Source organism: Phoca vitulina, unplaced genomic scaffold (assembly GCF_004348235.1).
Source record: "Phoca vitulina isolate PV1807 unplaced genomic scaffold, GSC_HSeal_1.0 scaffold36, whole genome shotgun sequence".
In the NCBI taxonomy this organism is placed as follows: domain Eukaryota; kingdom Metazoa; phylum Chordata; class Mammalia; order Carnivora; family Phocidae; genus Phoca; species Phoca vitulina.
The window spans coordinates 14,476,161-14,489,538 of NW_022589739.1; the positions used below are offsets into that span (position 1 = coordinate 14,476,161).

The 13,378-nt window shown below is 37.6% G+C and overlaps 1 protein-coding gene across 3 annotated transcripts in view; it reads right to left on the minus strand.

Moving 5' to 3' along the window:
- Positions 1-13,378, minus strand: part of PGM2L1 (phosphoglucomutase 2 like 1) — a 53,239-nt gene that overhangs the window by 17,050 nt on the left and 22,811 nt on the right. For all 3 annotated transcript variants that reach the window (XM_032426946.1, XM_032426945.1, XM_032426944.1), the window contains 3 exons: positions 11,230-11,336; positions 10,426-10,510; positions 6,721-6,804 (listed from right to left, as the gene is read on the minus strand). In XM_032426946.1, the coding sequence (XP_032282837.1) occupies positions 6,721-6,804; positions 10,426-10,510; positions 11,230-11,336 (276 nt within the window). The remainder of the gene's footprint in view (positions 1-6,720; positions 6,805-10,425; positions 10,511-11,229; positions 11,337-13,378) is intronic.

Here is a 13,378-nt window from a genome sequence, read left to right on the forward strand (position 1 = left end):
TAGAGCTACCCTATGACCCAGCAATTGCACTCCTGGATATTTACCCCAAAGACACAGATGTAGTGAAAAGAAGGGCCATATACACCCCAATGTTCATAGCAGCAATGTCCGCAATAGCCAAACTGTGGAAAGAGCCAAGATGCCCTTCAACAGATGAATGGATAAAGAAGATGTGGTCCATATATACAATGGAATATTACTCAGCCATCAGAAAGGGTGAATACCCAACTTTTACATCAACATGGATGGAACTGGAGGAGATTATGCTAAGTGAAATAAGTCAAGCAGAGAAAGTCAATTATCATATGGTTTCACTTATTATTGGAACATAAGGAACAGCATGGAGGACATTAGGAGAAGGAAGGTAAAATGAAGGGGGGGGAGAAATCGGAGGGAGAGATGAACCATGAGAGACTATGAACTCTGAGAAACAAATAGGGTTTTAGAGGGGAGGGGGGCGGGGGGATTGGTTAGCCCGGTGATGGGTATTAAGGAGGGCATGTACTGCATGGAGCACTGGGTGTTATACGAAAACAATGGATCGTGGATCACCACATCAAAAACTAATGATGTATTGTATGGTGACTAACATAACATAATAAAATTAAAAAAATTAAAAATAAAAAATAAAATAATTGAAAAAAATAGAATTAAAATTAAAAAAATGATCATGTATTATTTTCACTTTTAGAAGTACACTTTAATAACAACACAAGTAAAATATATCAGGGCATCATTAATGACAACATATTAATATGCATATGCCATAGTATCCAATCATACTCTTAGATCTATAACTATATACTAAAGATAATCTAAGAAATCATGGATATTCGTAAAATTTGATACTATAAAATTTTAGCATTATAAAGTAGTTCTGCAATAAAGAAGAAATTATTTTTCAGATATAAAGTAGAATATATGTCACACCAGATAAAGTCTGTATCAGGAAAGATAATTGGCATGTTAATTATTACATATACATTTCAGTATATGTGTTTTCAGTACTTAATGAATGAAAATACATTCCATTAAGCTGCCAGTTTGCCAAGTAGCTTGATCAACAAGACATTAGAAACAGTTAACAAAGAAAAGCAAGAAAATGTATTTCTATAATTCATAGGATCTCAAAGTTAGAAGGGACTTTGCTTAGAGAATATCTATAATGACTTCTACCATATATATGACAGGACTACCCTCTTTTGCCTTGTGAATGAAGGAAAGAATAAATTTGAATATGTACTATGTACTAAGCTCTGTGCCAAACAAGATGGTAGACTAGATGACCTGAAAATTCTTACTCTTTATACAGACACCTTAAAATGTTAGCTAATGTCAGAAAAACATTATCTAAAATGCATAGCTTAGTTAGTAAGAAGAAAAGGGAAACTCCAGGCAATGGGAAAATAGGAAAACCAGAGTGACATAATGCTGTGAGCTGATGGTGTGACTGCCCAGGGTTTGGGAACTGTCCATTTATCTGGTTTTTGAGTTGTAATGCCCATGTGGAACATAGGAAATTGGGAGATCTGAGACTCCCCCCACCCCCACCCCCACCATCAGTGGAAAGACAGAATAGAAGTTCTGCCCACTAATTATAGAAAGGTGTTGAGGAAGCATGTCTGTTCTTCTGGGGTATTAAAAACTTTCAAATCTGAGGTCTCAGTTAACACAGAAATTGCTCCCAGTCAATGAAACTCCTGGTTCCTGCAGAAATTAAAAAAACAAAACCAAAAACTGCTCTGAGTGATGTTCCCACATTCCAAGCCACAAAAAAGATTCTATCCATAGGCTCTAAAGGCCTATGAATGAAAATTTATAAAACATGAGAAAAAACGCCTAGCCTTTCTCCTTTCCCATTTTTTCTTGCCTTTGTATATGGATATGATGCCTAGAGGTACAACCATTATACGATGTTCACACTTGAAAGAAAGGCCAAAAAAACTGCAGAGATGAAAGGCCCAACAACACTGAGCTACAGAACCCTGCCAGCAGCCACCTACCTCTGGACTTTATGTGTGAAAAATAAACTCCTATCAGCTTAAACCATTTTTGTGGGTTTTCCGAACCTGTAGCAGAAACAATCCCTATCTGATATAATAACAGAAAAATCCATGCAACAAAACATACCCATGAACAAACTTTAAAAGAAATATGAAAAGGGGCGCCTGGGTGGCTCAGTTGGTTAGGCATTCGACTCTTGATTTCATTCAACTCAGGTCATGATCTCAGGGTCGTGAGATCAAGCCCCGCCTTGGGCTCCACGCTGGGCATGGAGTCTGTTTAGGATTCTCTCTCTCATGCTCCCTCTGCGCCTCCCTCTCCCCCGCTCTCTCTCTCTCTCTAAAAAAAAAAAAAATTCTTAAAAGAAATATGAAAGACCTATTAAAAATTATTTAAAATGTTACTGAAGTATGTAATAGAAGTCTTGAAAGAATAGAAAGATACATCCTGTTCATGAATAAAGAGACTCAAAAAATATTGAAGCTTCCTAAATTAATCTATAAATGAAATATGATACCAATACAAATGCCAAAATAACTTTTTTTCCCCAAAATGGAAAAAATATCATAATACCATGCATGGAAAAATATAAATAAAGTCAAAGTCAAATGATGATATGGGGGGAAAATACCTGCAAAACAGATGACCAAGAGCTATTTTTTACATATACAGAGTTCCCACAGATCACTAAGAAAAAGAGCAACAACCCAAGAGAAAAATGGACAAAACCTTTTACAGACATCTGAGGAAAGGGAAAACAAATATCATGCAAATAAATGAAAAGATCCTCAACCTTACTTACAAAACAGGTGCAGATTAAACATAACATTTTCACCTATTTGATTGGCAAAGACCAAAATGATAATATGGAAGGTATGGGATAAAGACCCTCATACACTCTTAGTGAGAGTATCAATTGGTACAACCACCTTGAATAGAGAGTGACAAATTTTCTTTCATATCTCTTTGACTCAAAAGTTTCACTTCTAGAAATTTATCCTATAGATCAACAGTGCCATAGAAATATAATGTGAGCCACAAATGCAAGCCACTTATGCAATTTTAAATTTTCTAGAAACCACATTAAAAAAGATAAAAACAAACAGTTGAAATTAACAGTAGTATACTTCATACAGCCCAATATAGCCAAAATATTATCATTTCAATATGTAATCAATATAAAATTCATTAAATATTTTACATTCTTTTTTCATACTAAGTCTTTGAAATCTGGTGTGTATTTTACGCTTTCAGTACACCTCAATTCAGACTAGTCATATTTTAAATGTTCAATAGCCATAGGCGGCTAGTGGCTAGGATATTGAACAATGCAAATATAAGATGAAAAGAATAAAAGCAACAGCTAACATTTACTGGGCACTAGCCATTTATCATGCAGTATCTCCTTTAATCCTCACTCTCACCCTATAACCTTGGTTCTATTATTATCCCTAGTATGTTGATGAGGAAACTAAAGCACAGAGAAATGAACTTGCACAGGGTCACAAAGCTCTGAGCGGCACAGACAGGTTTTATTTATTTATTTTTAAAGATTTTATTTATTTGAGAGCAAGCAAGCGAGAGAGCACAAGCAGGGGGAGCAGCAAGGGGAGCGGCAGAGGGAGAGGGAGAAGCAAGCTCCCCACTGAGCAGGGAGCCAGATGCGGGGCTTGATCCCAGAACTCTGGGATCATGACCTGAGCCGAAGGCAGACGCTTAACTGAGGCGTCCTATAGACAGGTTTTAAACCCAACCCATAGTCCTAACTACTATTCTATACTTATTATATAAATCTACTTGCACATATGAACAAAGACATATGTAGAAGAACATTCTTTGTAGCACTGTTTATAAGTAGCAGAAAATCAGAAATAAATGAACTGTTCACCAACAGAGGATTGGTTAAATAAATCAGGATTATGGGGAGGCTGGATGGCTCAGTCAGTTAAATGTCCGACTTCTTCATTTCAGCTCAGGTCATGATCTCAGGGTCGTAAGACTGAGCCCCATGTGGGGCTCAGTGATTCTCTCTCTCTCTCCCTCTCTCTCTGCCCCTCCTCCCACCCATGTGTTCTCTCCTTGCTGATCAGGGAGCCTGCTTCTCCCTCTTCCTCTGGTTCCTCTCTGCCCTGCTTGTGTTCTCTCTCTCTCAAATACATATTCTTTAAAAAAGATAAATAAAATAAAATAAATCAGGATTTGTTATATAGATTTTTAAAGATGAATGATCCTATCAATTGATTGATTGAGAGAATGATCTCTAAGATTGTTTCATACTGTTGTGTGAAAAACGCAAGGCGCAGAACACTCCATATAGTACTCTACCATTTATGGAAAAAAAATGTGGGAGTGACAGATATATGACTACACGTGCTGGGGGGTAACTAAAACCAGAAACAGTATTTGCTTCTGAAATGGGGCATGGGGGGTGGGGAAAGGAATGGGAGAGATACTCTTCACTGTTTAACTTCATATACTATTTAACTTTTATCCTTTTTACCTTGTGCTTATATTTTAAGAAAAAAAAAAACCTTTGAGGCTTTCCTATGCGACAAATATGTTTACCAGCAATGAACATCAAAACAGACTAAGTCCCTTCACCCATGAGTTTATATTGGAGAACAGGGTTGGAGAAGGTCAAACAAACAAATCAATAAAGAAACAATTCATCCTCAAGATAGCAGATAATCAGAAACAGTGATAAGCATTGTGAAGGAAATAAACAAGATGATGAGAAAGTCACTGAGGAAAGCCACTTCAGATAAGTGGCCTGGGAAGGTCTCTTCAAGGAAATAACATCTGGGCAGGAACCTGAAGGATGAAAATAAACAAATCTGCAAGATGAAGGCAAGAGCAATGCAAGCAGAGGCAAAACCATTTACAAAGGCTCAGAGATGGGAGAGGGACTGGAGGACGAAGGAACAGGAAGAAGCGGGAGTGTGATAGAATGCAGTGAGGACAGGAATGAATGAAATGAGGTTGGAGAGGTAGGCAGGAGACAGTCCTATAAACCCGAAAATGGATTTTAGGAAGAACAATGGGAGCGGGGAAGACACCAGCTAGGATGCTGCAGCTCTGACAGAAGATGACAATGCTTTGGAATGGTGGAGGCAGAAGAAGTGAGCAGAAGCAAACATATTCCAACATACCTTTTATTTTATTTTTTTAAAAGATTTTATTTATTTATTTGACAGAGACACAGTGAGAGAGGGAACACAAGCAGCGGGAGTGGGAGAGGGAGAAGCAGGCTTCCCGCTGAGTAGGGAGCCCGACATGGGGCTCAATCCCAGGACCCTGGGACCATGACCTGAGCTGAAGGCAGATGCCCAACGACTGAGCCACCCAGGCGCCCCCCAACATACATTTTAGATGTAGAATTTGTAGAACCTGTTTGTGGGTTAAATGTTAGGAGCAAAGGAAAAGGAGTAATCGAGAATAATTTTTCGTTTTTGTTTGGGTGGGTGGTAGTGCCAATTTACAGAGACCAGGAAGAATGGGGGAGGAACACATTGGGGTGTGTATGTGAGAGGCTGTGGGGGAATTAAAATCTCTATTCTAGAGACAGTAGTTCTGAAATGTCTGTTAGACATCCCAATGGATATCAAGTAGACACAGCTGGATTTAGGAGTCTGATCTGATGCTCAGAGGAGAGATCTGGGTTGTCAGCTCTCTTTGACAGTCAACTTTTCCTTCCCTGCAATTCTCTTTTTCTCCCTTTGGTTTTGATGGCACTAATCTCTCCTGGTCTTTCTCCTATCTCCAGCACTTCTTCTTTCTCCCTTGCCTTAAAGTTGATATTCCCTAGCAATCCCTTTTGGGCTTGTTTTTTACTATCTACTATCTATCTTATCTGATAGATAAGCCACTTATCTGAGTAAAAGACTTCCAAATACCCTTACATGTTCTAATATATATGATGGCCCCCAAATCTGTAACTTCAGCTTAGATTTCTCCCCCAGGCAATAGATCTATATATCCAGTTGCCTACAGGGTGTTGCTACCTGGTTGACCCACAAATACCTCAAACTTAGTATGTCCCAAACTGAATAATCGTTTCTTCTTTGCCTCTGTGCATGGTAACACTACCCATTTAGCTAGCCAGGGCCCAAATCTTAAATTAGTATTAAATATTCTTTTCCCCAGTAAAACAGAGCTCAGTGTACCTGAAAGACCTCCCATACAAGAAGAAAAACAAATATAAGGCCATGCACTCATCACCCAGGAGCTCCAAACACTGGCTCAATAATGTTTGCCATTTTTCACCCTTCTCCACCCTGCTTTCTGCCATGGATGCTGACACATCACATGGATCCTATGGCCAATGGGGCATCCCAGTAGAAGACTGGAGGGAAAGGAGAGTAAGATCAAGGTACTGTTCCCCTGGCTCTCCTCCTGCAAACTCTCATTCTTTAAGTTCTCAGTACAATATGATTTTGTTTCTAAAATGGTAGATAGGGTGGATTTGGGGATAGGATAGGGAAATCAAGGGCAGGAAGATGCTAGAAGCAAAAAGACCACTGAAGAGATTTTCAGTGTCCATGTTGAGAAGTAATAAGGGTCATTAGGGAAACATCCTTCGAGGGCTGGCTTTCATGTTTTTATCTGCCTGTCCCCAACATCTAAGCCTGCTCCTCAGCGATGAGAATATACTCAGCACATATTATTTAAAAAAATAAGAACAGTGAAATAAGCAAAGATCAGGAGTCTAAGGTTTACCTTGTATCCATTATCTTCTTTGCGGTTGTGAGAAGCAGTAATCATCACACCTGCAACTGCTTTGAGCTCCTGGACTGCATATGGCTGAAAAAACAGTAACACCATAATTCCATTTTGCTCTCCAGCTACTTACACATTTGACATAAGAATAACCTTGAGTAAATAACAGGAGAAGACATTAAGACATAAATAGCCTAAAACTTCAACAATCAACTCCAGATACACTGGGTACAATATAGCTAAAGCCATCTAACTGTTAGGTCACCAATAGCCACCTAACTGTTAGACTGAATGGCTTTTTCCTCCTAGTCTAATTTACCTTAGTCCTATAAACTTTTCTTTTTCTTTTGTTTATTTAACAGATATTTAAGGAACACTTACTATATGCCAGACTCTAGAAATATGAGTGATGAATATAATCTTAAAAATGTTAGTGTTGGAAGTTAATTTAGGAATCATTTAATCCATCATATTTTACACATTATAAAATCGTAAGGGAGAAGATTCAAGGGTAGAACAACATAGGTCTACTGACCTCCAATTTGAAGATCTTTATATATACTTCATGACCTTTATAACATATACAGGTCAAGTCACCACCTTCTCTCCCAAAGTTAATTCCCAGGTTGGATTTACCTTTTTCTCTGTAGTAGCTATTATTTGTCAGCCTAGGATATACACCCTACCCTTCTACCATCACTTCTGATTTCTCTTCTCCCGGCCACAGGGAACAAAAGATCCAGGTCTGATCAGAGTAACTTATTCCCCTGATGATATGATTCAGAGACTGGCTCATAACCACCCAAGCCTGGTCAGAGTCCTTCCCCAAGATGTTTCTTCCGCAGCTAGTCAAAGAGAATTGCCAAGGAGGACCACTAAAAATATCTTCCCTACATACTAGAGCAAATCTACCTGTAATGAGAGAGGAAGGCCAACACCCAGGAATTGATGGTAGTTGAAGTTGGCAACCCAATGGCAGAATCCTACAGACATGGTCTAGATTCCTGGAACCTCTCTGTTTTCTGTCATTCATTAGAGCTAATTGCTTAGTGATTCCTTCAATTCTTTGAGCCACTCAACACATTTCCAATGAATCACTAGAATGGTTTATAGAGATATTATCTATTCCTCAAACATTTGAGAAAACTTGCCTATAAAATTATTTGTACCTGCCATTTTTAATTTGAGAAGATTAAAAAAAAAATACCAGTTGAATTTCTTTAATGATTACAGGTCTCTTCGGGTTTTCTATTTCTTACCAGTTTCGATGTATCAATTATTCTAGGAAATTGGCCAATTCATCTCAGCTTTCAGCTTTCACATTTATTTGCATTATGTTCAGAATACTGTGGTTTTCTTAATCTCTACTGTATGTATTATGCTCCCTTTTAATTTGTCTTACCTTTTTTTCTTGAGCATCCTTGCCAAAGGTTTGTCTATTTTTATTAGTCTCTTCAGTGAGTCAACTTCTGCTTTTATTCATACCCTGTTTTTAAAATTTTTCTATTTAATTGATTTTTTCCTCAGACCTTCACTATTTTCTTTCTTTTATTTTATTTAGATTTAGTCTATTTTGATTATAACATACTAAGCTCATTATTTTTTCATCTTCCCTTTTTCTAATATGTTAAGGCTATATATTTCCCTTGAAGCAGGGCTCTAGTTATAGTCTATAATTTTTGCTATTTATTATTTTCACTGTGGCTCAGTTTCAAATACAGGTAGTCCTTGCTTTGCAGTTCCAATACACATGAATTTCTGATACCATATTTTAGTTAAATAACACCCAACAACACAGTCTCCCAACAACACATTTAAATTTCAGTTACCATGGTATATTAACTGTGAGAAACTATCAAGTGCAAACTTGCTACCTCTTCAGTCCACAAATAATATGTATGTATATAAGAGATCCATCATGATCGGTGACCAATCATGTCACTCTGTTAAAGTCTGCCAGTGATCTGTGCATCTGTTATCAGCTCTCAACAGACAGCAAAGCATGTAGTTGTGTTGCCTCCTTAACTCCTGGTGATAAATCCATGGGATAGTTTGCAAAACTGGATAACTGAAAGAAGGAACTGGCCAAAAAAGATGACAGTGTAGAAAAGGAACAAAAAGTGACAACAATGGAAGGGAAATTTGAATCAAACATAAATGGAATTACAGAAAAACATAGCCGGGAATGTTGACATTGCTGTCATTCAAGAGACTCTAGATGTGCACCCAGATGAGCTTAGTGTAGGTGAACATATGGATATAAATGAGGAATGTGGTTGTGATGAAAAGGATGAAGATGTCCCAGGGGAAGTGATATTGGCAAAAAAATTTCACATTAAGGAACTCTCAGAGAAAAATCGTAACATTGAAAGTACAGTGGATAAAATATGGGAAGCTGATCCAAACTTATAAGGGAATGTGACAATTCGCCAAGACATAGAAAGGACGCTCACTCATATTAAGTTATAAAACAAAAAGCACATACTGTTTATACTTTCTTTTTTTTTGTTATAAAGGTATCCTTTCTTTTTTTTTTTTTTAAGATTTTTATTTATTTATTTGACACAGAGAAACACAGCGAGAGAGGGAACACAAGCAGGGGGAGTGGGAGAGGGAGAAGCAGGCTTCCCGCTGAGCAGGGAGCCCGATGCGGGGCTCGATCCCAGGACCCTGGGATCATGACCCGAGCCGAAGGCAGATGCTTAACGACTGAGCCACCCAGGTGCCCCAAAGGTATACTTTCTCTATCTATCTATCTATCTATCTATCTATGTAATTTCTACACCCAACATGGGGCTCAAACTCACAACCCCGAGATCAAGAGTCATATGCTCTTCCAACTGAGCCAGCTAGATGCCCCTGTCCTGTTCATAGTCTTGATAAATTTTTTACCAAGAAATAAAACACTTTATTCTCAATGTTTTTAATGTTTTAATTATAGTGTACTAAATAAGTATTAATTTTACTATTTTTTTCTTTCCCTTAGACATTTTAAACCAAGAATAGGGTATTCTTAATGTTTTGACAAAAAACTTTAAAGTTCACAGAACAGTTGTAATTTTCCCATTGATTATTAAGGATCACTGTGCATGGTTTCAGCTTATAGTTATCTTTACAGTCCAACAGTACCATGCAAAGCAAGGACTGCCTGTAGTTTCTAATCTTCATTATTATATCTTCCTTAATCTAGGAATTACTTATATTTTAAAAATTCCAAACATACAGGGTTTTGTGAGTTTCTTATCTCTGATCTCATTGCATTGAGGTCCAGGACCATGGTTTGACAAGCAGTTCTCTGGTATTTACGGAAATTTCCTTTTTGACCCTGCTTGATAAGAATGAATATCCTACTGAATACAGTATCTTCACGCACACCCCCCCACTCAGATCAAGCATGCTAATAGTATGTTCAAATCTCTCCTCAGCCATTGTTATCTGCTTGATAAGCCAGTTTCTGAAAGAAGAGTATTAAAATATCAGACCATGACTGTGGACTTGTCATCTTGTTATAGATTAAAATCTTTGGTGGGTCAACACATGCTTCTTGAATGAAAATAAACTCAGAGCAAAATTTGTTTTCCTTCCTTTCATCCTTCATATCACTTAATATAGAACTATAAGCATGAAAAAGATTTGAATCCCAGTTGAATTAAGAAATCTTTTTAAGAGCAACAAACTGTACAATCAATAACATGTCACACTTACTACAAAAGGTGTAGGAACATATTTTGAAAAAAGGTACACAGGAACATCTTTGGCCAGTAAGACTGCAGCAGTGAGTTTAGCAAGTCTAAAAAAAAAGAGAGACAGAGATTTCACTTAGTCCTTAGCTTACCATACATTTTAAAACCCAACCCTCCACAAAATAAATGTTTCATATTATAATTGTTCTGAATATGTAGTAGCCTAATACAGCCAATTCTTAAAATCACTGGTTATTTAGGCTTCATGCTCCAACTTAAAAATGTGAAATAAGATTTTTTTAAAAGGAACTTAATAAGAAATAGAACTGATATTTTAATTTCTTCCTTTTTCCTCCTCCTTTACTAAGAAATAAAACCCGCAAAAGGCAAAAAGAATGGAGGAAAGTGAAATAAGAGACTTTGATCAACAAAAATGCATAATTAAACCCTGAAAAAAAAGTATCACTATCTCATGATTACCTATGTATGAAAATACCCTAAAACTAATTAAATGTGAGTATAATGAGAGAATACAAGCTATACAATCACTCCTACCCAATACGTCGGCCAAAATATTAAAAATCATAACATAAACTATGATGTCATTCTAAATACTAACCCTAAATATTTAAAAATTTTAATCCTGCCTGTAAGAGCTAAAGGTTATAATACAACCTTTAAAATGCTTCTAGTCCAGCTCTAAAATAAACATTAGCATGTGATCACATTTCTATTTGACAGCTTCCTGTTTCAGAAAGCTTACTACTAATTTTTTTTAAGGTTTTATTCCAACCCAACTTAATCTCTCAAACAATTCACACTGTACCTCTGGCTGCTGCAGCTGCTAGTTACTTGACCCCGGGTGTCATACCCAACAACAAAGCCTCTCTGCTTGAAGTCTGAGAAACATCTTTCAAGGTATTTGTACATTCCCTGAAGCAGATAAACACAAAAGATTAGTTCCTGACTAATACCTGCATTTTCCACAACTTAAAATCTATTATTTTTTATGTGTAGTGTGCAGCTTATCGGCTCAAAGGGAACTGGCTTCCGCCTTTATGCTCATGTTTACCAGTGTGGGAACAATACTGTTCAATCCTCAGATGTGAGATGACAAACATTTATTTCCTCCAGTTTCAGACACATTTAATACCACAGAAATATCAATTAAGTAACTATGAAAGCCAATATAATACATAAAACGTTAGGGAAAAAAGAGGGGACAAGAGAGTCAGTATGCTAAAAACAAATTGTTAGAAGAACCAAAAGAAATCTTGCCTTAAGGCTGTAGACAACAGAATTTTGACCATTTTAGGTCCTGCTAAATCATAACACTGAAGCCAACCAAAAGATTTGACCTGTTTATGACACAAACATTTTTAATCAGCAACATAAACTTTCATTGGAACATTTCTTTCTGTCCTTCCTTCCTTCCTTCCTTCCTTCTTTAAAGATTTTAAGTAACCTCTACACCCAACATGGGGCCGGAACTCCCAACCCCAAGATCAAGAGTGCACGTTCTACCGACTTAGCCAGCCAGGCACCCCATTAGAACATTTCTTTCTTTTTTTTTTTTTTAAGATTTTATTTATTTACTTGTCAGAGAGAAAGAGAGTGAGCGAGCACAAGCAGGTTCCCCACTGAGCAGGGAGCCCGACGCGGGACTCGATCTCAGGGTCCTGGGATCATGATCTGAGCTGAAGGCAGATGCTCAACTGACTGAGCCACCCAGGCATCCCACCCATTAAAACATTTCTATAGATGGCTGATCCCATTTGTAATTCCTTAGTTTTAAAATCTCACAGAAAGAAAATTTCATGAACTAGGAAAATTTGCAGTCAATGGTGACAAAAAAAGAAATGAAGTGTTTAATATTGAAATCATCACAAAAATAAACTAGAACCATTTAAGTATCCTATGAATGATTCGCTAACTTTAATAAATGCTTTTATCTCTAAAAATAACACTTCATACTGTAATAGTGCTTTAAAACCACTTTCACAAATGTTGCCACATTTAATCCTTACAACCCTGAAAAGAAAAATGAAGATATTTTTTCTATTTTTGTCTGTCCTTCAACATCTTTTCAAAAAAAGAGTAGCATAAGATTGAAGCTCCACTTAATGACTTGCCCAAGGCCATTCATTCAACTAAAACTAAGTTACTCTAATTTATTGAAGACCTACTGTATGTCAGGCACTGCTAAGACACTATGTGGCAGCACCAGATGAGGCCCCAGTGACTTTTGGACCCCTCTTTCATGGCTCTTTCAAATATAATTGTTCTTTCCAACCTGCTCCTGAAAGAGAACTTCAACCACCTCCATTTTGGCCTTCATCTGTACTATCTAAGCTCTTCTTTCCAGCTTATCTCTTAAATCAGGCAAAAGACCCGGTTGGCAAAGCATCCTGTGATGGGAACCAAAACTACCTACCCCTCCAATGTCAGCAAGACCCTGCATGAGGGACCCCAGGACAATGACTAACCTGACCTTTACTGCCGACCTGCACATACCCACTACTTTTGTCCTACACTTTCCTTATATAAACTTAGAAGTTTTTTTGGGCACTTTGGAGACCGTCTTTGAGATGTTAAGTCCACTGTCTTCCCGGTGTTGGCCTCACTGAAATAAATTGCTTTCTTGTTTCACCGCCACTGTTTCTCTGCCTTTGGATTTTGTCAGCAGCAAGTGGCCGAACTTGGGCTGCTTAGGATCCCCAGAGTCAGGTGCTCTTGCACCTCTGTACTCTGGTTATGAGCTCCCTATGAGTGTGTGTGTGTGTGTGTGTGTGTGAGTGTGGGTATGTGCACGGGCACACATGCTTAATATAGCCCACATTGGTCAGTTTCACCAATTTATTTGTTTCTAAAGATGATGCTGTCCTAAAATCTCACAGAACTTCCTACTATTATCTGGTATAAAAATCTACCTTATCTTATCCCCGTGTACCTAGATTCTGAAAAGGGCTAGGGCT